The 25,561-nt window shown below is 40.2% G+C and overlaps 1 protein-coding gene across 2 annotated transcripts in view; it reads left to right on the top strand.

The window, feature by feature from the left end:
* The window catches only part of IL18R1 (interleukin 18 receptor 1), a 40,871-nt gene extending 15,310 nt beyond the window's left edge, over positions 1–25,561 (top strand). For both annotated transcript variants that reach the window (XM_008537410.2, XM_070573394.1), the window contains 7 exons: positions 1,598–1,748; positions 6,104–6,166; positions 10,478–10,598; positions 13,176–13,315; positions 16,684–16,845; positions 21,276–21,434; positions 23,313–25,561. In XM_008537410.2, coding sequence (XP_008535632.1) covers positions 1,598–1,748; positions 6,104–6,166; positions 10,478–10,598; positions 13,176–13,315; positions 16,684–16,845; positions 21,276–21,434; positions 23,313–23,668 — 1,152 coding nt within the window. In that variant the 3' untranslated portion in view covers positions 23,669–25,561. The remainder of the gene's footprint in view (positions 1–1,597; positions 1,749–6,103; positions 6,167–10,477; positions 10,599–13,175; positions 13,316–16,683; positions 16,846–21,275; positions 21,435–23,312) is intronic.

Genomic DNA, 25,561 nt, shown 5'->3' with positions numbered 1-25,561 from the left:
TACTATGGAGATTATATATGCACATGTATATGTACACTCACATGGATTATGTATATACATATGTATAACATACGTGCACACACACATAATATACACACATACACGCACACACACAACACAAGTTATATTCCTTCTATAGAAGAAAGAACCTGAAAAGGGTGGCTCTCGTGGAAACTCTGAAGAGCTGTGAGAGAGGGCGGTCTGAACAGAAGAACTTGGGAGAGTTGCGCCTACTGACGACGATTTCCTAGAAACTTTTGTTTGTACCTCTTGCTTGAATAGTGTTTACTTGTGACTTTACAAGGAAGCTCTTACCCAAAATGTTTTCTAAACTTTTGAGTCAGTCCTGAGTTGACTTGACTCTGTTTCCTGTCAAATGTGCAAATATTTTAGAGTACATATAAATCTCAAAGCTTCATTGTGCTGGGTTCTAAGGAATCCCAACATGCAGATATTTAAATTTAGAAAATAAATGTAATGGGGATGTTTTTAGCTAGATAACTGACTGTAGAGTTGAGTATTCTCAGCCCGTTTACAGATTTTGACCCAGCTGCGGGGAGGGGAACAGGCAGCAAAATCAGTAAGCAATTGATTGGAAATAAAAATAAAGAGTCTTTGATATTTTAATATGCCTTGGAAAAAACCAGTTTAGGTTTATAAAAGTTTAGCTTCTACAGAAACAATTTCCTGAGGTGAGGTATACATGTAGGGGCGTCACAAGCCTATTCTAGGCTCCCTCGGGGCCTAGCCCCAGTTGTCACCAGCTCTGAGAGCTGTGAGGGAGAAGTCTGTGATTTCATCGTGATACTAAGAACGGCACACCATTTAAAACTTATAAATTGTTTATTTCATTCAGTATTTGCAGGAACGGTGTCACATAGTCAAGGTTAGCAATTCAGCTCCCGTTTCCCCCTTCTGGTTCTTAGATTGTTTCAGAACCTATCTACAGGTGACTGGATTGAAGAAGGTGACTTTTTATTATTGTCAATTCCTGTGACATATATGAAAATTTGTGATAGAGAGACATATTTGCATGTGCCTATGGATTTGAATATTCTTGATGCATTTCTAATCAGTCCACTGCCTTCTGGTGGGGGGCGTCAAGGGGGTGGGTAGTCTGCTAGGTACTCAGTTCTCTGAGTAAATCTGTCCCCACCACCACCACCCACTCTCAGGGTGGGTAGTCCTGAGTACATAGAATTGGACTAAAAGTGTTATGAAGTAGACTTGTGTGGAATGTTTTGACCCAAGCAGGGATTTTTTTATGGTAGTGTTCTCGCTGTCTCTTGCTGTCCCCTTCCTCTCTTTGTGTGTAAAAGAGAGAGAGATTGAAAGAAAATGATGAAAGCAGCTACAGTGCCCCCTATATTTTATTTCCCAGCATATATTAATAATGATAATGATAGTAACAGTAGTGGGACTGTATTTTGTTGTTCCAGTAAAGGCAGTGCCAAAGCACTGGGACATTTACTCAGAAATTTCTAGTTTCCATTCTGTTTCCCCTTTTCCCTAAAAATCTTCAACTTTAAAAATTTGAATTATTGTAATATAAGCCTGCTTTTACTTAAAATATTTTAACTTGTTTTTTTGAAAACAGAACTGTGAACAGATAGAGAACAATAAAAATCCATTTTTACAGAAGAATGCGGAGTTTAAAGATCGGGGATATTACACCTGCGTGTTTTTCCTTCATCATAATGGAAAACTGTTTAACGTCACCAAAACCTTCAATATAACTATAGTTGGAGGTAAGAGAAATTTGAGAAGCAGGAATAAACAAATGTATCTTAGTAAAGGGGAATATTATTTTCCCTTCTAAAGCAGTATGGGAAGCCAGAGGCAACTTGGTTGGAGTTACGACCACATCACTAGTTCAAATATAAGAGTTAAAATCATTTTGGCATCATCCACTGTGCTGAAAAGATGTTTTTGGGTAGCAAATGAAAGTTTATGTAGGTGAACTTCCCATGAGTCAGCTCTCTTATTTGGTATTTGAGTAACTTTTGGAATCTTTTGTTGTTATGCATATGCTTTCAGTCAAGAAATATTTATTGAGGATGTCTACATTCAATAAACCATACCAAATTTTGGGAGGTAAGAGAAGCAGGGAAATATGAAATGAAATGAGTAATATACTATTCTCAAGGAATGTGATTATAGTCAGGATAGGTGATAAGGCACATAGATGTACCATAGTATATGAAACTGGAGTCATCTGTGAAGTGTAAGGGGCACAGAGGGAGGAGAGAGGAAGAACAGACACAGGAGGCTCTGAGCTGCTCTTAGAGGCTGAGCATGATGGGCAGGCAGGAGGAGACGCTGGGGAAAGGGAGCTCTGATAAGAGGATATGAGGAGCACAGGTGTGGCAGGGAAAAGGGGCAGTGCATTTTGGGATAATGGCTATTAGTCTGGTTTATCATGAACCCAGACTATATATAAAGGAAAAACTGAAGCCTGGGAGTTTAGAGTGACAGAGACCTTAGAGATGATTTCATTAAAGCTCTCCCAGTGAAGATATCCTTTTTATGGCACAGCCAATAATTGGTCATTCACTCCCTTCTTGGGAACTATCAAGGAAATTACCAAATCACACAGCAGGGTAGTCCAGATTATAACAGCTGATTGTTGAGAAGTCTTTTTTTCCATTGAGTCCAAATACGCCTTCTTGTAACTTCCACTTGCTGGGGTTTGTTTGCCTGTACAGATTGTGTCGTCTCTTCTTAAAATAGCAGCTCCTTTCAGTATTTAGAGATAGGTGGCTTATATACCCTTGACATTCTTTTCCATCATTCCATCTCCTGTGATGACTCATTCAACAAAATCATGGGCCCCTTTGTTTTGCAACATTTTTCCTCCTTGCTTCAACCTCCACTTATATAGCTATATACCATGTATTTCTAATATACAAATTACCACAAACTTAGCATCTTCAAACAATATGAATTTATTATCTTACAGTTCTGGAGGTAGAAGTCTGAAATGGGTTCACTGGGCTGAAATCAAGGTTTCAGCAGGATTGTGTTCCTTCTGGAGGTTCTAGAGGAGAATAGGTTTCCTTGCCTTTTCCAGCTTCTAGAGGCCATCTGCCTTCCTTGGCTCATGCCACTTCCATCACCTTCACAGTCAATAGCGTAGCATCTTCAAATCTCTCTCTGATCTTTGCTTCCTTCATCACATCTTTTCTGACTCTGATCCATCTGCCTCCCTTTTATGAGGACCTGATTACATTGGGCTCACCTGGATAATCCAGTATACTGTCATCTGAAATCTTTAATTTAATCACACTGCAGAGTCCCTTTTGCCATGTAAGGTGTAATATTCACGGGGTCTGGGGATTAGGATGTAAACAACTTTGGGGGGGTATTATTCTGCATTCCCATAACCTGAGAATCCCATAACTAAATTCTTAAACTCAAACATCTTAAATTCTATATATTTACCTTAAATTCTTCAGTTTTACTTTCCCATGTATATTCTTTAATCTCATATAAATCTCTGGTCTCTTGACATTTCCACCACCACCAACCTCCCCCAATCCATCTTTGCTTTTTGCCTACCCAACTCTTCTTTCCTTCCTTTTTGGAGGGAGCAATAAGACTAGCCAAGATCAAGAGTGCTTGCTATAGGCCAGGAATTGTACCAAATACTTTAAATGAATCATTTCATACAATTCTCACAACGGCCCTCTGAGCTTGTGATCTTGGGTGAGTGAAATTACTTAGTTTCTCTCTGCCTCAGATTCCTCATTAGTCAAATAAGACAGTAATGGTTCATCCCTCGCAGGGTTAGTTTGAGGACTGAGTGTGTGTAAAGCATTGAGAATGGTGGCAAGGACATGGACGGCTCTGTTGTTATTACCTCTCCCATTGTCTTTCCTCACCTTCCCACACTGCTGCATCTGTTGTTTTTCTACCTTAACTACCCATCTTATTTTCCTTGTCTTCTTCGAGAATGCCAACTGTATCTTTCAGGACTTAACTAAAAAGTCCCTCCTCGTCTGTGCTCCTGTGGCCTCTCATTCTATTTCTGATTGTTAGAATTGAATTACTTGTCTGTTTCTGTCACTAGGCTGGGAAGCTCCTGGAAAGAAGGGATTGAACTGGGTTCTCTTCCTCATCTGGGCATCTCCTGTACTTACAGGTGGCACTTAGCACATAGCAGTTCTCATTACATGTCTGTCAAGTGAATTGTTGAGACAGCAACAGTTCCTGCAGCTGTGCCTCATTCAACAAGAAGTCTAGACTCTTAACCATCCTGGATTTTCCTTTGGATTTGATGAAGTTTGCCACCATTCTTATAAAATGTAGAGCTTAAGAGTTGAAGTTGATAGTCAGGAGATGTCATGACCCATGCTGAGGACAGTGGAACTCTGAGCTCCAACCTTCTTTATGTTGTGTCTTTATTTCAGTTCACCCGTGGTCATGGATGTAGATCTCTCAGCCACCATGTGGTAAACACCCTTGCCTTGAATCACAATCCTCTTGAATCCCGCCTGGCATCTGCCATTTTCTTCATCTCATGCTCTGGCTGATCTGGTGATGTCTCTTCCTACTGCTGACAATCTCTGTGCCATTGTGATTCTGTGGTATTAGCTTCATAGGTAGACTAGACATGTCAGGGGCATACACCGAGGTGTTTTCTTCTTTCCTTTACCTTACATAGGATCGTACCCTTCACTTTACACCAGTTTTAAAAACCTGGTGCTTCTCTGGATTCTCAGTGATCTGCTTCAAGTTTTAGTAGATGGTGTCCTTTCTTAACGATGTCCTTTCCCAAAGATGTCTTTTACACCGCCACTTCCCAGGACTCCTACCAAAGTTCCTGACAAAAAAGATGAATACAGAGAAAGGTAGTCAGTAGCAATTTTCATTACACAAAACCACCTCCTGCCCCTTTGTCCTTGAATCACCTCATGCTCCTCGGTACTCTCAGATGTGAAAGTTAGTTTTTTTCTCTGGAGGCATCCCAGCTCCTCCTGCCTGTCTACGTGAATTCCAGGCCTGCCTGGAGAGGCTGATTCCCAGAGGAACTCAGAGCTGACTCAACCTGGGGTTTTGCTGCGCTGGTTTCATTCTCCAGTTCTTGCCCACATATTCCTCCGCTCCCTTCTCTACTCCTCACTCCGTAGCACTGCACTTTCTGAGAGAGCTTAGGAGGATGTGGATGCTGCAGGAGAGCTCCTGAATCGTCTTTTACTCCTCATGATCAGGGATTCTGTTTGCTGAGCGCCTGCAAGCCCCATGAGGGCTGCTCTGGACAGTACACGTAAATGCCCCAGAGGCACCGGATGTACTAGAGGGGATAGTCCAGGTCATGAAGAAAGTTGCCAATGCTGATAATAGGAGTAACAAGAACCTGACTGCGTAGCACTGTAAATGTATGACCATAGTTACTCTCAGAGTTCTGCAGTTAGTAGCACCCTAGGTTGTGTTATAGCATTCAGTGGGAGGCTGCGGGGGGTTATTTACTTCCAAAGCATCACTAGATGGGAGCTGAGGCAGAGAAGATTTATGTACCTCCAGTCAGGTATCAGAAGTCTCTCAGGAACAGAAGTAGAACTGAGCCTACAGGTGTGGACCCCAGCAGGCCCAGGACTAGGGGGAGGCCGGCGAGGCCTCCAGGGCACAGAATTGAAGGGGCAATCCTTTCAGTATCCTGCCAGGGGAGGGTTGGGCTCCTGAGAGGAGTGTCTTGCCTACTCCGCCCAGTAAATCTCTGTGAGGAGCTGAGGAGAGCAGATGAAGGAACCAAGGCAGAGCAGAAAGGCGCTTCCCAGTGACTTTGCATCTTCCAAGGCCAGCAAGTTTGGCTGTCTCTCTGGATGAGCATCTTCTGGCTTTTAGCTGCGGTGAGCAGAAGCCACAGGTTTGAACTGAGGGAAAACCAAACTCAACGTGCTTCCTCCAGATGTGTGAGCTCTGGAAAGCAAAACAGCAAACAATATTAGCTGCAACCATTATTTAATGAAAATATGACTAAAGAACTGTAGAGTGATGACGATTAGAATCTTTGTCATGTGGACTAAGCCTCCTACAGCACGTGTTTGTCTTAGAGAAGCTCAAAGCAACACTAACGCACACTTCTTTTCTTTTTCACTTTTAGATCGCAGTAACGTGATTCCAGTTCTTCTTGGACCAAAGCTTAACCATGTGAAAGTGGAATTAGGTATATTTTGACTTACAGATAGTCTGCATTTATGAATAGGGCCTTAACTGAGTCTTGCAAGACTAAATCTGACTCATTATTGATCCATATTGTGTGCATAACACATTCCATATTTCGTGAAGAACATTACAAATGCAGAAACAGCCTGTCCTCGTTTGCATGCTGCTATTTTTAGACTGGTTAAAATGAAGCATCTGTTCGAAAGGTTATGGAAGTGCCTGTGGAACTAAAACTCTAGTTGCCCGGTGTGTGGCTTTTCTCTAATAGTGTCTGTGGTCATTTTTAAATTTGAAAACTCAGTGAGAACACTCTGGAGAAACGATTCGAACCTATTGTGTGGTTTGAATCTTTGCTTAATTGATTCACTTTGAGTCAGTGGATAGAATTGACTGTACCTTTAAGATTTGTCTAGACAGGCCTTGATGAATGAACATGTCCAGCTGAGTAATTTCTTTCCAAAAGGAAAGAAAGGGAGGAAAAGATGAAATTCACATATGCTAGACCGATACTGTGTTAGGTGATTGAAATATATTATTGAATTCCATCCTCCAAGCAACTCTGAGGGGTGTTACTCCCATTTTACGAATTAAATGACTGAAGCTCAGAACAGTTGACTAATTTGCCTGAAGTTAGGCCACTAAACAGTGGCAGAGCTGAGACGACAGTTTCTGTTATTTCCAAAGCCCACACCTTCTGACCACAGCCGGTCACCGTCATTTATGTGACCACATATGCCCAATGTAGCTTGGGCACTTTGCCATTTGTACCTGTGGTTGGCCTGCTATTTTTATTCATTTCTGAACTTATCTTCATTATTTTTTCATTTTGGGCTTAATTTTCACTTCATTTTCCGTTTGTTGACATGGAGAGTTAGAGAATTAATTTCAATTATCTTTTCTTTTAGCATATGTATTTTTAAGCTCTAAATTTCCCTGTAATCACTGCTTTAGCTGTTTCCAACAAGTATTGGTATGCCTTATTTTCATTACTATTCAGTTCAAAATATTTTTTAAAAATCCTCTGTGATTTCTTCTTTCATCTATGGATTATTTGTGTGTCTTAATTTTCAAATATTTGGAGGATTTTCTAGCTATTTTTCTGATATTGATGTCCAGATTAGTTCCATTATTGTCCAAGATTATGCATTGTGTCATTTCACTCTTTTGAAATTTGTAGTAACTTACTCAAAGACCAGAATATGGTGTATCTTGATCAATGTTCCAAGGGCACTTGAAACCGATGTTCATTCTGCAAATTTTGGTTTTATCATTCTAGAAATGTCAATTAGGTGAAGTTGGTTAATGGTATTGTTCAAATCATCTATATCATTACTAATCTTCTGTGTTCTTTCTATCTGTTGCGGAGAGAGATGTTAAATAACTATGATGGTCAATTTGCCTAAATATCCTTTAATTCTGTCAATTTTTGCTTTATGTATGTTGAGGTTATCTTGTGAGCATAAATTGATGCCTGTTGAACTGATGCTTTATCATCATGAAATCTTTCTCTTTATTAATCTTAATACTTCTTTCCTCAGTGCCTACTCTTTCTGATATTAGATGGATACACTAGTTTTCTTTTGTTTGGACTGGCATATTTTATCTTTTTTCATCCTTTTACTTTTTTATTGTATTGCCCTGTTTTATTTACTTATTCAATTAATTTTTTTTAAATTTATTTTATTTTATTGGTGAAGAAGATTGACCCTGAGCTAGCATCTGTTGCCAATCTTCCTCTCTTTTTTTTTCTCCTCAAAGTCCCAGTACATAGTTGTATATCCTAGTTGGACATCATTCTAGTTCTTCTATGTGGGATGCCACCGCAGCATGGCTTGATGAGCAGTGTGTCGATCTGCGCCCAGGATCTGAACTGGCGAGCCCTGGGCCGCCAAAGTGGAGCACGGGAACTTAACCACTACGCCATGAGGCTGGCCCCTAATTATGATTTTATTGAGGTCACGTTGGTTTATAACAATATATAACTTTCAGCTGTACATCGTTATATTTCGGCTTCTGTATAGACTGCATCGTGTTCACCACACAAAGTCTGGCGTCCATCCATCACCGTACACATGTGCCCCCTTTTGCCCTCCCCCACCCCCTTCCCCTCTGGTAACCACCAATCTACAACAACAGCAAACAAACACGTCAACACAGAGAATAGATCGTTGGTTACATTCTTTTACTTTTAACATTTCTTTGTTTATATACAGAAAATGTGTCCCACATAAACTGCATATATTTGGATCCTTTTTGAAACCCGGTCTGTACAGTGTTTGGTCCATTTACATTTAGCGAATTACTGACATGGGTGGTTTGAAACCTTTCATCTTGCTTCCTGTTTTCCAGTTGTCTCATGTGTTATTTGTTTCTTTTGGATTAATAAAGTATTTTTCTTTATTTATCTACTTTGTTTTCGTTTTAGTTATACCTTTTTTTATCCCTCATTAGTACTTCTGTAAGAGATGACTATGTGTATCCTTGTCTTACTAGCATGAGACAAATGTACATATTAGTACATTTACAACTTCACAAACATGCCAGAACCCTACAACAGTTCATTTCATTCATCCTCTTACCTCACTTTGTGCTATATTTCATATTTTTGCCTTCATATGTTATAAAACTTGTAAGAGATTGGCGTTATTATTGCTTTAAACAACCAAATTCGTTTATATTTACTCAAATATTTATCCTTTCTTGTGCTATTCATTTGTTCACATATTTCTTTGCTTTCATCTGGGATACATTTTCTTGAGTCTCAAAAACTTCCTTTGGTATTTCTTATAGTGTGGTTGTGCTGGCAATAAATTCTTCCAGCTATTGTTTACCTGAAAATATCTTTATTTGCCTCCAGTTTGGAAGAATATTTTCTTTCACTAATTTCAATAATTCTAGGTTGGCAGGTTTTCCTGCACTGTAAAGACACCCTTCTATTGTTCGCTGGTTTCCAGGGTTTCTGTTGAAAGAGTAGCCTTCAGTCTTATTGTTGCCGCTTTGATGTGTCTTCTGGCTGCTTTCAAAAGTGTCTCTTTGACTTTGAGGTGTTCTAGGTGTGGTTTTCTTTGCATTTATCTTGCTTGGGTTCCATTGAGCCTCTTGAGTTTGTGAATGGATGTATTTAATCTATTTTGGGGAAATTCTCTGCCATTATGTCTGAATATTTCTTTTGTCCCTTTCCTCTCACCTCTCATTCTGATGCTCCAACTTATATGTAACTATATTCCACATGTTTCTTAAGCTCTGTTCTGTTATTTTCATTCATCCCCCCCCCCCCCGTGCTTTAATTTTGATTTTGGCCTGAATTCAAGCCCTATAATCCTGCCTTCTTTTATTCCCAATCTGCTCTTAAAATCATTAAGTGAGTTCTTAAATTCGTGGGGTGTTTTTTTCAGTTTTCAAATGCCATTTGATTCTTTTAAATGGATTACTCTTCTGTGTTGAAAATTTCCATCTTCTCAGGTACTTTTCCATCTTTTCCTATGTTTTCTTTAACCTATTTACACTAGTTATTTCAAACTCCTTGTCTGCTAAATTGAACATCTGGATCATCTGTGGGTGGGTCTGTTTCTATTATCTGTTTTTTCTCTGATAGCTAGGGGGAGCCTTCAGTCATGTGTTTGTTGCAAACCTTTTCCTCTAGTTGGACTTACTCTCCCAAGTACCATGAAACTGCTCAAGAAATCATCACGCCTTTGCAGTCTCTGCTGCTGCCCAAGACCTTAGACATGATCCTGCAAGCCTGCACAGCTCTCAAAATCTCCACTGGACTCTCTTTTCTCCACTGGATTCCCTCTTTGTTGTACAAACCAAAGCAAATTCCTCCAAGAAATTAAATGGCTGGCTATCTCAGCTCACCCTGGAAGGACATTTTCCTGACTGCACTTCCAGTTCGACTGTTTCTCTTTGTTTTCCCTGCACTTTAATGTCTTTAATTTTTAACTAATTTAATGTTTTTGTGATTTATCTGTTTTGTTTTTCTGGAAGTTGCAGTGAGAGTGTTGGCCTGACACTACCTACTAAATTGTATGCTGAAACGAAAGTCCATTGGCCACTTTAAGTTTTAATAATTGATTTTAACATAAACATTTGAAGAGAAATCAATTCATATTTTGATGATGACTTATTAATATCTAATTTCTCTGCCTTATAAACTTTTAAAAATTTAAGAACAAGGCATATCTGTGTTCTTTCTGGGATGTAGCACTATATTAGCATTACATTTTAGGTTAACATATATTGATTATATTACTTTTAAACTGGGAAGTCTGAGTTTCTAAAATCGAATGATTGGTTGTCAACTTCTACCTAGGAAAAGATGTGCGGCTCAACTGTTCTGCTTTGCTGAATGAAAAAGATGTGGTTTATTGGAACTTCTGGAAAGAAAATGAAACAGATCCTAATGTTCATGAAGAGGAAGAAACGAGAATTAGGTATATATATGTCATATGGGATATATATCATGATATATAAAAGTCATATTGTATCATAAATATATAACATAAAAAACACCAGAGTTCCGAATGGCTGATAGGATATTTGGCTTAATATAATTTACATATTTTATAATTATAATTTCCTTACTCTAGGTCGATGGATTATGGAGAAATTTATTGCCAAGATCTAAACTAGAAAAAGAAGGTCAATGAAGCTTTTTAGCATTATCTTACAAAAATCACTTTTGATCAGTTAGGATCTGATGGGGACGGGGATTTTAGCCAAGCATCTTATAAAGGAGCAATTACCTAGGCTACAGTTTGTTGGATTTTAAAAATTGTGTTAAGTACTTTGTTCTTACTAATGTGCCAGAGAAAAGACCAGGTCAAGAGACTGGGACATGCGTAAATTAGTGTTTGGGCCCCTTAAGTGCAGTGGGTGTGCCTAGCTGTGTTGCCCACGCATCACCATGAGATGAGCCACGGTCTGTAGGTTGCAGAGCGCATCCCCTGCCCCTTTCCCTGCAGGACCTGGTGAAGCCAAGGCCAGAGGCAGGCCGTCCGCTGCTCCCCCTCCAGATCTACGTCCTGTACCTTACTCACACACACACCTTTCTCTTTTCTGATTATTGAAAATCATTCATTATAAGAAACTTGAGAAATACTGAGAATCACAAAGAATGGAACAGTCAGTTGAAGACAGCTCTGTGTCTATTCTGGGAATTTCTTTGATCGCCATGAGCTACATTGACATAGACGCTGCCTCCTGCTCGTTTGAGATAGCCTGTAGCTTCCTTTTCCATATTCATTACAGTGATTATCTTTCTTAAAGGTGAACATTGAAAAATTTTATCAAGTATGAAAGGGTCTCCAGAGATTGTCAGATGTAAGTTATGTCTCAAGGAAATACTAGTTTAAATTACCAGCCTGCTCCATGACATTCACTATGGTGGATAGACATTGAGCATAGTAGTCATTGCAGCATTTTCCTGTCAGAGTCCATTGATGGAAATTAGAAACACACTATAAGAATGGGTAGAAAAAGCGGAAGGGTGATGGTTAGATGTAAATATCTAGGAGGCAGCGTTGGTGTAAAAAGTTCCAAATAATGTGTGTATTAATACTTAAATAGCCTATATTCTTCCCTTGAGGAATGGTCAGACTATGAAAACAAAACATGCTAAGCCTGTGATTATTTAAATGTGTCTGGATGACGTTGGGTCATCACTGTCGTTATTAAGGTACTGTTGCTCAGTTTCTAGTCAGCAGTGATCCTAGGGGGGCTATCCCCTTAGCTGCACTTTTGAGTTTTTTCTACTTTTAGCACTTAAAAAAAAATTCTTCATCATCATGCTGGCAGCTCTCAATTCTTGCTGACACTGTCTGCAAGCTCCTTACAGCGCAAGGTCTCTCCCCTCGCCCAGGAGCAGGCACGAGGTTAGTGCTCTGTGAATGCCGCCTCCGCTGAGCCGCGTCGCTCTCCTGCCATTGCATCTTGCCCTCAGCATCCGGCCTCTGCTGGAGTTCTGCATTCCCCCTTCCATGGATCTCTTGCTAATCTTTGGAGGGAGAGAAGATAACTCACCAAGCTTATTAGAAATGGAGCTTCAGCTAAGCTAAGACACTGGGGAGGTCTTTTTTTCATAGTTGGGTGCTTTTTATGTCATCTGTTTGGGCTTCTCAGTGGTCTTTTGTGCCTTTCCTCTGGATTTTTCATTGATGTTAGATGGTTGATATTTCTGGATAGGTGACTTCTCTACAGAATTACCTTCTAAAATGTATTTGAGAGAGTTGGAGGCTACAGTGGGTACCCTGTCCCAGGTACGAGAGACACCTGCTGCTAGGGGCATGGCAGGTGAGTGACTACACCTGCAAGTGCTGGCTCACACAGTACCTTCAGAGCCTGCCATTGGCCAGGAAGCAGATGTCATAAGCGTTTGCCTTGCAAGAAAGATAGGGCAGCTCGAATCCTTTAAGAAGAAAGAGAACTTGAGGCCAACAGTTGTCTCAAGTCATTTTCTGACACTCGCTGAACAGCTTAATTGGTAGTTCTCATGTGCCTGGTGGTGTCTGTGAATAGTGTTGTTTTTTAATTTATTTTAAATGCTGAGCAAAATAAAAGTGATCTTTAGGACTCCATGGACAAACTTGATTTGAATCTGTATCTATGCTGAACAGTTTGCAGCCTTGTCACAGTTGGTGGAGACCTCACCGTGGGAGGAACGCTGAGTGGTTAGGAGAGGAGAAATACGGAAAAACAATTGAGAGAGGGGAATATTTTCTTGTATTTTCAACTTAGCATCATTGCCTTCCAGCATTTTAATTATAGACAGTTCACAGCACTGTCCCCAGATGGTCCAGGAGGGCCATTCCTGTGGGTCCTGATGCTCCCCATCAGGGAGGGGTAGGAGCCTCCTTGCGGCCCACACTTTGAGGGCCGACCCGAAAGGGATGGTTTGATGGAGTCCACAGAACCGCTGCCTTTGAGTATTTGCACATATGAATTCCTCTCTCATGGATGATGCCGCTGGCTATGAACAAAGCCTATCACTCAATTATTTTCCTCTTTTACAGGACTTCAGAAGGCAAATCTTATGCTTCAAGAATATTGAGAATTGAGAATATTAATGAAAAAAATCTAAATTTTTCATATAACTGCACTGTGGCCAGCGAGGGAGGCATAGACACCAGAACCTTCATCTTGTTGAAAAAAGGTGTGAGAAAATTTTATTTTGGGGAGTTTGTGGAAACTTAGAATGTTGCTGCCAAGAGACCCCTCCAAGATCCTCACTTGCTCCTTTCCACCCAGGAACCAAGCTCCTGTGAGGTGAACGATTCACTGTGTGGTGTGTCACAGGCATTCAGCGGCAGAGCTGGTGCTCAGCCCTCGCTGGAATACCCTGCACCCTAGTTCCAAGCAGAGAATGAAGACACAGTTTATTCCTCTGCTCTCAGTCCCATTCCAATCCTGTGTAGAAACCAGGGGCCCAGAGCAGGGAGGCAGGTGGAGCTCAGGGATACAAATGCTGGTGGGAGAGGGTTGTAGGGGAGGCTGTCAGGGCAGCTCTGGGACATCCAGAAAAACCAGAGGGAAGTTTGCAGCTCAGCGTATGAGGCCAGTGACAGTGGGAGTAGTTTCTGCCTCTAGCCTACATTAGCTGGGCACTGCTCACAGGGGGCCCTTGGGTGTGATCATTCATTCAACAAAGATTCACTGAGGCCTCCCTTCCTTGTTCCAGTTCCTGGACTTGGCAAGTGGACAGTAGATGGTTCTGACCAAGTAACTCTTAAAGTTTTTCAGTGCCCATCTGGTGGAGCATTCCGGAGTCACTCACCTCCATCCTCCACCAAAACAGTACAACACAGGGCTATTGGCCCAGCAGCTGCTCAGAAGTGCCTGTGTCTGGGGCCAAAAAGCTATGCTTTCCAGTTGTTACTACTCATTCACTAGTTATTCCCAGGCTGGGCCAACAGCTCCCTGGATACTCTGTAGAGAAAGGCTAGAATCTGAGAGAGAAAGAGAGACAGACATGAGTGAGAGAGACAGAAACAGAAGGAGATGAGACAGAGAGAGACACACAGGGACAGAGAGACACACAGAGAGAGACAGACAGACAGACACAGAGAGATAAGGGACAGAGAGGGAGAGAGAGAGGGAGAGAGAGCGAGAGAGTGCTGTGTGGCTTTGGTTAGAACCTGGAGTGGGAGAGGGAGTCCCTAAGGCCGGACACTGCCCTCCCCAGGTGTGTTATCCTGCCTACCATTTGCAGCTCACCTGGAACACCTGTTCTCAGGCTATCGCTCTACCACATGCAATAATGATAATAGCTGGTATTCTTTATATGTTTATATATGTTTATTAAGTGGTAGGCTCTGTGCTGAGCTCTGCCCATTATTTAACCTGATCTCTACAGCAAGCTTTTATAGGTGAGGAAACTCACCCCACCACACACAGCTTAGAGCTGATTAACTGAAACCTGTGCTCCTGTCTCCTCCAGGACTCAGCACAGGTCTCCTGCACCTCAGATGAATGGGCGTGCTCGGTCCATGCACCTGGGAGGGGGAAGCTTTCAAATCCATGTTTTGTGTCGTTTGCTCCACTGCCCTGCCTGGATTTTCTGAAGACTGCTGGCCACAGCCACCTCTCCCCTCCCAGATTAGTGCATGGCTGTGCTATCCCTGCCGTAGAAGTTTCTACCCTGAATGTTTCTCCTTCTGCTTTGCTCACAAATATTGGCTGGGGAGTAGGGTCTTTCACTCCACCATTATCCCTGGAGGAGTGTGCACCAGCGTGAGAGTGTGTGCTTGTATAGTTGTGTGGCACAGCCATGCATATGTAGACCTTTCAAAGAAGCAGGAACTGACAGGCTGGCCTTATTTAGCAATTTTACTTATAACTGTGGTTGCTCACTGACATCCTAATAGTTAATTTTACTGGAAAAATCATTCCTAAAAATTACGCTAAGATGGCAAGAGCTTTATGCATGTTCACACTCTTTGGCCTAAAAATCCCCCCACCATTAGAATCTACTCTAGGAAAATAATCAGAAACGTGGACGAAGCTTTATGCATATGTTCATTGCAGCATTCTATATATTTATGAAAAACTGCAATCAATCTAAATATTGGGATGTTATGAATGATGATTTTAAAGACCTACTGAAATGCTCATAATATAATGTTAAGCACAATGAAGAGTGACTACCACATGATCCCAATTAAGTAAATACTTTCAGGGCAAAAAGAAAACCCAAAAGGAAATATACTAGCATGTTAGCAGTGGCCATTAGCATATTGTGGGATGGTTGTTAAAAATTATTTTATCCCAGGGGCCGGCCTGGTGGCACAGTGGTTAAGTTCACACACTCTGCTTCGGCAGCCCAGGGTTCAGCAGTTCGGATCCTGGGCACAGATCTACACTCTGCTTGTCAATCCATGCTATAGAGATGTCCCACATACAAAACAGAGGAGGATTGGTACAGATGTTAGCTCAGCAACAATCTTCCTCAAGCAAAAATAGGAAGATTGGCAACAGATGTTAGCCAAGGGCCAATCTTCCTCACCAAAAAAAAAAAAAAAAAAAAGAGAGAGAAAGAAAGAAAAATTATTTTATCATTCAGCCATCCCTGATGGCCTGCCTAGTGGTTAAAGTTTGGGGCTCACCACTTTGGCAACCCAGATTTACTTCCTGGTCGTGGAATCACACTACCTGTCTGTCAGTTGCCATGCTGTGGTGGTGGCTCACATAGAAGAACCAGAGCGACTTACAGCTAGGATATACATCTATGCACTGGGGCTTTGGGGAGGGGGAAAAAAAGAGGAAAATTGGCAACAGGTGTTAGCTAAGGATGAATCTTTCCCTGCAAAAAAAATTATTTTATTCTTTATACTCCTGTGTATTATCTCATATTGTCCATAATGAGCATAAACCGAATCAATCTAGGAACCATAACTTTTTTCCCAAAGGGCACTTTTATACAAAAATTATGCTAAAATTCTGAGAGCTGTGTGCCAGGCACTGAGGTAACTACTTATGTGTAGTATCACATTTAATCTTGCCCCCAAATAGCAACCCTGTTAGTGAAGCAGAAATTATTACTAGCTTCACGTTACACATGAAGATACTAAGAGTCAAGGGCATCAGTGATTTTCCTAGGACACAAAATAGGTGATGGAGCCAGGCTGGAAGCCCAGATGATCTCAGTTCAGCGCTTGCTGTCTCGAGACTGTGCACCTCTCTTTATGCTCTCAGCCCGCTGGCTGAGATGTATGTTTGGGTCTCTCTGCATTTCACCTGAGTATCTCATCATCCTAGAGCTCTGACTTCCATAGGCAGGGATAGACTACAAGGCTTTCCATTCAGCTCTCTGAATATTCTTGTACACATTTTTACTCTTTAAAAATTAGAGAAGAAAGACGACTGCTCCAGACTAAAGGCAGAAATGCGGAGTGACTCAGCGGGATGTGTTGGGTAGACACCTGGACTAGTGTTTAGGTAAAAACCGACAGCTGCACTGTGGATGGTGGAAGACACTGGTCAAATTTCTTGGATTAACTATTCCCATTTTCTTTTTCTTTCTAGAAGATATGGTTGATATCCCAGGCCACGTCTTCACTAGAGGAATGATCATAGCTGTTTTGATCTCGGTGATAGCGGTGTGCGTAGCGATTGTGGGTGTCATTTACAGAGTTGACTTGGCTCTAATTTATAGACATTTCGTGGGAAGAGATGAAACATTAACAGGTAATGAACATCGTAATGCTGGGATTTCTTATCTTATGGTTTCATTAAGAAACCAAGTAAAGAAACATTAATCTTCATCTCATTTTGATTATATTGGTGATGTAATGTGTGGTGAAGGTTTTCCATAGGAAACATTGATCTGAACCTATCATCTGTTATGTATGTTGGCTGTGCCATGTTTTCGTGTGCTCACTTAAATGTTGCCAAAAATTGTTCTCTGCCCGTTCTCTAATTGTCTCATGCATGTATGGCGTATCTTCTTAAATGCCCTGGGACCTGCCTGAGCTCAGGGACTGTGTTTCCGAATGTTGTTGCTCATATACCATCTGGGCACCACGTACAGTGTGCACATTCAATAAAGGGCATTTAAATTGAATTGGATTGTATTATAGTCCATTATTTGAACCTGGCAAAGGAGGCTGCATGATGTACCTGCAAGAAGACCCCACGTGACCTGGGTTCTAGTCCCCTAGATCTGCCAGTTTTTGTCTCCTGCTATTTCTATCTGGTGACTCCTTGTCTCAGTTTTAAAGGCGACTTATCTTGACCTCAAGGTTCAAGATAATTACTGGATTTAAAAAAAACAATTTAATCAATTGCACTTGCTTTTGTTTTCGTGTGTGTGTGTGTGAGTGTGTGTGTAGGACACACATAGTTCAGAACACAAAAAGTCTAAGAAATGACACAGTAGAAAGTCTTCCTGCCAGCCTGTCCCGTGTCTGTTTCCCATGTCACCCCCCGTTGAGAGCATGTCCAAACAAATATCAATATAGACTCTTATTCTGCTGCTGTTTCAAAGACAAATCTTGGCATACTATGCATACTATTCTGAGCTTTGCTGTACTGTGGCTTGGATACCCTTCCATATTAGTTTATAAAATCATTTCTTTAGGGTTGCACAGTATTTTATCTATATGGATGTACCTCTGTTGATTTAGTCACCTTTTGATGAACGTTTGGGTGGTTTTACAACCCTTTGTTGTTAAGGAAGTCATGTGACGGTGCTGCATTGTTTCGTATGTGTGCTGTGTAACTGAAGGGAAAATTCCCCGAAGTGAAACTGCTGGAAATACAAGCAGTAGATGCAGCTGTAATTTTGGCAATAAAACATTGCCAATTTGCCCTCCATACTACTGTACTACCTACCACCTTCAAAGGATAGGAGTAACTTTTTTTCCCATAGCCTTACCACAGCCTTTTGGATATTTGCCAATCTGATAGATAAAAAGTTGTATCTCAGTATTGTTTTCATTTGCATTTGACTTACTATGCAAGAGCAGGGCAACTTTTCACTTGTTTAAGACTCATTTGTGTTTCCTTTCTCAAAGTAGCTGTTCATGTCCCCTCCTCATTTTCCTTTGGGTGTTTGGCCTTGTTTTACTTGTTTATTTCTAGGACCTATTTACATTTTAAGGAGGTTAGCCTGTTGTGTATAATGTGAAGTGTAAATATTGTTCCCAGGTTGTAATTTGTCTTTTGACTTTCCTTATAGTGGTGTGTTATGTGGAAGATTTTTTAATGGACTCAACTTTACCCTTTTTTAATGGTGTCTGAATTTGTGTTCATAAGTAGAAAGGCCCTCCTAATCTCAAGTTATAAAGGAATTCTCATATTTTTCCTTTGAGATTTTTATAGATTCATTATTCATATGAATTCACTAATTTACTAATGTAAAATTAGCAAAGTTAATACATTTAGCTGTGAGCCTGCGTGTGTGTGCCATTTTGCTCTGAAGAGAGATGCTGCAACAAACGGGAGGGCTGTTTTTGGTCTTATGGTCGGGTCTCTACTTGCATGGACCAGCACGCATCTCAGAATGGGCATTCACTAACATCTCTCTTGCTGATTTTTAAGTAAGGTTTTTTCCTCCTCTTTGGTTGTGTTTGACGCAATTCACAGGTAATTTTTTCAATGTACGTGTTTTAGCTCTCAGTGTGGCAGTGCATAGAGCCGTTTAGAGATGTGCTCTAAATCAGCTGTATGTATAGCGTGGTCTGTGGACAGAGGTCAGTCAAGGAGAAGGCATAAATGGAGATACAAGTACAAAAATTAAAACTTTTATAGAAATTTGATAAGGCTGCAATATGCAAGAATGTGTTCAGTATTGGTTTATGAGGGCTTGGAAATGAAAGAAATTGATCAGCCAAAAAAACTGAAATGAAAATGTGGTCATTTGCCACACAGGGGTGTGGGAAGCAGTGGTGCAACTGACTCCTTGTTGTCCCAAATACCCGTTCACGTGATGGTTTTGTTATCCAGAGCCAAGGTAATTATCATTGGCTTTCAATTTCCTTACACTGAGCACTTTAACTTGTCAGTTGTCAAAGCCACCAAATCTTTCATTATCCGGGTTTAAAATAAATTATAATATAACTCGTCATATTTGCTAAATGAAGAAGAGAATTGCTTGAAATAAGGAATTCGAAAGCTAATTAATAGTTGAAAACCTAATTTTTCATGGGTAAGAGTAAAGCTGTATCACATGTATATTACAGGATAAATTTGACTGAATTGTCTTCGCAGTTTACTGCAATTAGTTACATCCTGATTATAAGAAAACTGTGCCTTTTTAAAAAGTGTACTTATTTATTTTTTACACCTTGGTGTCTGTTTTAATCGCTGACTTAATGACTACACTAATAGAAACACTACCTCCTACTTATGCTAGGAAATAGCTGTATTTCACGACAATCCAATAGAATTATCCTGAAGACCCACTTACTGATTAAACTAAGAAGTGGTTCTGTTTTTACCAGCTTCTCCTACCTTAAATATGCATGTTAATTCTGTCTTTTTGACCAAAATATTCTTTCTTTCATATGCATGCAATTCTGCAAAGCAATTGCCTTAAATCAACAATAGATTCTGACCCAAAAGACTGGACCAGAATGCTGTAGGTAGACCTGAACAAGCCTTTGCCGCGAACAGAAAGTGTTGTTTTGTGAGCCTGGATGCTGTTGAAGATATTGGGCTGGGCTGTTGAGCATAAATGTTGTGGTACCGCAAAGAACAAGGACCTAGATTAGATCCTATTAGATTTTAGATCCTAGATTAAATCCTATTAGATTTTAATAAAGGATCCAGTAATATTTGACCTTCAACTCAGTAGTAAATTCATTACTCCCAATAATATACCCAAGCACAAATGTAACTCCTCTCCCATCTTACCATTGTCCTGGGATAAGGAGAGACCATTCTCTTGCCACTTCCTCTTCTTCCTGCCCAATCCTAATTAGCATCAATTTATCTAGGACCTGACTCAAAATCTCCTTCTTTCAGAAAGCATGTCCATTGAGATCATTCCTTATTCTCTGACCAGGTTATTTTGTTTGTCAGTTTTTTGTGTGAGACTGTCTTGCATCTGCACGTGTGTTCTTTGTAAAGTTTTTCACGTTGTTGCATTTGTCTGCTTTGTCTTTTCAAATAGCTTGGATGAAGGTGGAAGAAGGAAATATATTTAATTGTTTAGTTACCCGGTTAGCCTAATGGTCTTTGATAGGTAACACATTCTTCTTGAATCTGTCCCTTTCGCCATCTGTATACTGCTTCATTTTCAGGAATTAAATAGGAGTAGACATTAGCATCAATGAAAACCGCTCAATAGATCACAAGGTTTTGTGCTGGCATTGAGGATCGTATAATATATTTTCAAATATCACCCACTTTCCTAGAGAACATTGTTTCACCCGCCTCTATTGTTTCTTCCCACTTTCCATTGTAAACGCTCGCTCAGCTTTGTTTCTACCTTCACTTTCCAGGGGTTCCTTGTGAGGGTAGACATTAGGATGGTGGTAGAATTAAGTGATAGCAGCAGAGTAAGCCAAGGTGACATGTGCTTTCCAATCCTGGAACGAGGGCGTATTTGGGCTCCTTGGCCTTCTGTTGTCTTTAAATTCCTTTAGTTCCCTGGTCTATGTCTTGTATTTCTCTCCATTCCTCTATGGCGTCAAATGGTGGGAGTCAATGACATGCTTAAAAAAAAATTGCTAATTGGCTGCTTGATTGGTATGTGAGAATTGAGGATGCTATTTTTTGTTTGTCTTTAATAAAAATTGGATTTATTCCTTGTTTTTGACCCTTAAAAAATCAGAGATAAAGAATAATTCATAAAAAAGAATCATAGACCAAAAGAATGTTTGAGGGGCCTTAGAAATTACCTAGTTTAAACATTCTTGTTTTATTTTTTAACTTATTTTCTATCAAAAATGTTTTCTTTATTCTTTTTTTTCACAGATTCATTGAGGTATAATTGATGTACAAACAATAGCACATATTTAATGTGTACAGTTTCATGAGTTTGGACGTGAGGATGTTATGTTTAACTTTCCTTTTTGATGATTCTATTCCCATTATTCATGAATTTCACTCAAATTTGTACTTAAATAAACCTTTATTTACACACCAATTAAAGATTCAACCTTATCTCCTAGATGGAAAGACATATGATGCTTTTGTGTCTTACCTGAAAGGATGTCAGCCGGAGAACAGAGAGGAGCACACCTTTGCTGTGGAGACTTTGCCCAGGGTGTTGGAGAAACATTTTGGGTATAAGTTATGCATATTTGAAAGGGATGTAGTGCCTGGAGGAGGTAAGAAAGAGAATAATACCAGATAGAAAGCTGACGGGGGCACTTTCTTTTTAAAGGATGTATAGTTAGCCTTGCAAAAGGCTATCCTGCTTTGCTTGAAAACAAACAAATGCACGTGGTCCTCTAAACCAGAAATAACCAGCTAAATCCGCATAATCACTAGTGAGACAGCAAGCTCCTGATGCTGCTTCTGATAATGGCCTGTCTAGGACCCATCCCGGGTCTCTGAAGCTTTGGGGAGACGGAACGGGCCTTCCATTTTCAGCACCGGGTCCAGAACTGGCATTATCATGAGACAATTATCTAGAAAGCCCCCACAGTAAGGAAGAATACCTCTTTTGATAATGTTTTATAGAACAGAACCAGTTTCTAATTGAATATGTGATCCTTTGGACTATAAACACAGGTTAATTCTTACCGGAAAATGCTTGCTCTTTATTGTGTTGTCATTGGTGAGAAAATTAAAGCAGGAAATAAGAGAGTTGGGAAAGGATCAATAAAAAGATATTGATAGGTTTGTACCATATTTCAGTTATGAATTCAATTTTTTTATTAATATCTGAATACAAATGGCCGTAACACATATATTGAAGCAGATTACAGTTAGAATCAAAGAAATTAGTAACATAACATTTCCCTGTTTTTTCTGAAGTCTTCCAGAGCAAATGTTTGGAATCTCGTGTCTATTATTTTGGAAGCTGATGCATCACAGAGGGTGCAAATGTTTTCATTGTTACCACCATGCATTCACTCAGCATTTTCCGAGGGCCATCCTTGTGCCAAATGCTGAGCTGGGCATTGAAGATGTAGCAGGAATTAAGAAACAGTTGTGTTTGTCCCCTCCTAGATTACAAATTAGAAAGGGAAAATACTTCAAATTAGAAAGAGAAAATATACTGCTGTTTAATAATAAATAACTTCGCAAAAGGAATAATATGCCAAATTGTCAGACGCACACAGCACTGCGATGTTTTCCTGTGTGACTTCTTTGTATCAAAGAATGCATGTCGTCACTTAGAAAGCATTTCTGCTTGGCTTTCCATCAATTTTCTTATATTTCCCTTATTTTCTAGGAGTCATTTTGAAAATAGATTTTTTTCTTAGTTATTAAATAAAAATAAAGAGTATGCATTCGATGGTAATTAGTTTGGGTTAAAACCTCTATCTGAGAAGAGTTAGAAGCTAGAGCAGAGGTTGGCCATCTGTCACCCATGGGTCAGGTCCGGCCTGCCACCCTTATGGAAGCACAGCCACATGCGTCTATTTATGTGTCATCTGTGGCTGCTTTTGAGCTACAACAGCAAAGACGAGTAGTGTGATAAAGATGGTGTGACCTGCAAAGCTAAAATGTTTACTGCCTGGCTCTTTACAGAAAAAGCGTGTCAATCTTTGGTCTAGAATAATGGTAGGTGTTTTTTTTTAATCTTTAAATTCTGATTTTATCATGCTTCTACATACGTGTGTATGTAGTGTAATGGTTAGGAACATATACTCCAGAGGTAGACCACTTGCGTTCAGATTCTGGTCTTGCCATTTACTAGCCGTGTGATTCTGGGCAACTAATCTGTGCTTTGGCTTCCTCATATGTACAATGGGGGTGATAAGAATGCTTTCTTCATTATGACGATTAAATGAGTTAATATACACAAAATATTTAGAAGCAGGTGTGGCACAGAGTAAGTGCTAAGTAGGTATTCATTATTATTGTCGTGTGGATGATTGCTTCTTTGAATAGGCGTATAAAATTGACAATAAATGATTTGTCTTAAAAAACTTCTCAGTGTTAATAACACAAAATAGGATTGTGCAAAATGCTTTTATCTCATGCCCACCCTTTCCAGTTCTCTTAAATTAATACTCCACATCTTGCATTTTCAGCTGTTGTTGATGAAATCCATTCATTGATCGAGAAAAGCCGAAGACTAATCATTGTCCTGAGTAAAAGTTATATGTCAAATGAGGTCAGGTATGAACTCGAAAGTGGCCTCCACAAAGCGCTGGTGGAAAGGAAAATTAAAATAATCTTAATTGAGTTGACACCTGTGAGTGACTTCACGCTCTTGCCCCAGTCTCTAAGCCTGTTGAAATCCCACAGAGTTCTGAGGTGGAAGCCTGAGGAATCTCTGTCTTATAACTCAAGGTTCTGGAAAAATCTTCTGTATCTGATGCCTGCAAAAACAGTCAAGCCATGCGGAGACGAGTTAGAAGTCTTGCCTGCTCTTTCACAGTCCTGATGTTCAGAAAAGCGGAGCGTGAGAAAGAACTCTCGACGATGGGGGCTGAGTGTCTGAGTCCGTCTGTCACAAAGAGGGTTATTCACACATGTAACTCTACTCTGTGAAAACCCTGCTCACAGTCTGAAGATGGACCTTCTTGTCAGGTTGCCAGGGATAAGACTGAACATTGAGCTGTGGTCGTGTGCTCCCAAAAGACCCTGGAATTTGAAAGAAATGGATCTTCTGTTTCGCCTTCTTCCATAAATGGATGCAGGTGCCCATACTCAATACTCTTATTCAGTAACTGTGAGGCTGGGCACAATGCAAAGTGACTTATGCCTTATAATAGGGGCACATCTTTAACAGATTTTAATGCTAATGATTGAACTAAAGGACTTTAAGTTCATGAAGTGTCATTTTCTATGAGCCAGTATGTGACATAGTAACTGGAACGGTGCCTTCACTTTGCCGCAATAGCTACCTACCTCTACACACCGCCGACCCTGCCTGGATGCGGGAGAGAGCTGGCAGGGCTGCGTGCAGAGCAGTGGAGTGAGGTGCGAGCCTGCTGTGACAGGGCATCGGCCCCATGATCTGTTTACTGTATCTCAGCCACAGGTGTAGCCGTACGGTTCTTGGAAACCCACTAGGGCACCGCTCAGGGCTTGCTTAATTGGGCCTATTTGTGGGAAGTTCTTAAAAGGAACCCAAAGCCACTCTTTATCTTTCATGAGAAACACATATTTTAATTCAAATGGTTCTCTTAGTCTTTCAAAAATTGTCTAAAACTTTTGTTGATTTTACATAAATGTTTGTATGCAGGATGGGTGCCAGATTGTATTAGCCATTAAACAGAAAAAATAATAATTACTTGCTTGATTTTTTAAAAGATTACATGTTTTAAATGTCTTTAGGGTGGAGCAGCATGGCCTGGTGGTGAGGAGGGTGCATTGTGCAGCCAGGCTGCTGGAGCTCCCGTCCTGGGTTGGTACTTACTCCGGTGACTTCTGGGACCTTTTCTAACCCGTCTGTGCATCAGTCCTCATCTGTAAAATTAGAATTTATGATAATTGTACCTACTTCACAGGAGGACAAAAGGAATAAATTTAAATAAGTACTTACAACATTTGTTGGCACAGACAACACTCTGTAAGTGTTGCTATTGCTATTGTGTTATTGTTAATTATTGCTTAGATCAGTTATTTAGCAGTGGACTAAAATGGAAGCCAGGGAGCAGAAAGGGAAAGACATCTGGAGAGGAAGGCAGTTTTGACTTGTGGACATTTGTATATAGAGGAGCAAATAGGAGAAGCATGTCAGAAGGGGGAAAGATATTTCTTCATTGGACATGTGCAACTTTTGATGTTGGAAGATGGATATCTGTCTCCCTAAGGTGAGTCCAGCCCTGTGGGCCTTCTTGATGGCTTCAGCAGTGATGGCCATCCATGAAAACCCTTGAGTGAGTGATAAACATCAGCCTTAAAGAGAAAGGAAAGAGTTGGGTGGGTTTGGAAGGCTGGTTGGAGTATATAGGTGCAGTGTGAATGTCCCAGAAAAGTTTAAAGCAGACACTGTTTAAAACAGCTGTAGTGGGCATTGCTGAATGAAAGAAGAATGAGATTTTCATTAGATTTTCAGTGTAAGAAAGTGATTTAGCTTTTGTAGAGCTTACAATTTTGTGTCCTAGTTGGATGGCCCAAACAAAGTAAAAGAATTTAGTTACTAACTTGTGCTTTATATGTGAAAATATAGGGTTAGGAGAAATTTTATTGCTATCATCATAGTCTCTAATACATAGAGTGATTTTTCTTTTGTCTTTTATGGTGTATGTTTTAAAATATATTAAATGTATTTTGCATTAAATGTGTTAGATGTATACATTAAAAATATGCTTTAAAATACGTTAATGAA

Source organism: Equus przewalskii, chromosome 14, assembly GCF_037783145.1.
Source record: "Equus przewalskii isolate Varuska chromosome 14, EquPr2, whole genome shotgun sequence".
Classification (NCBI taxonomy): Eukaryota; Metazoa; Chordata; class Mammalia; order Perissodactyla; family Equidae; genus Equus; species Equus przewalskii.
This window is presented reverse-complemented; position numbering and strand designations above follow the sequence as displayed.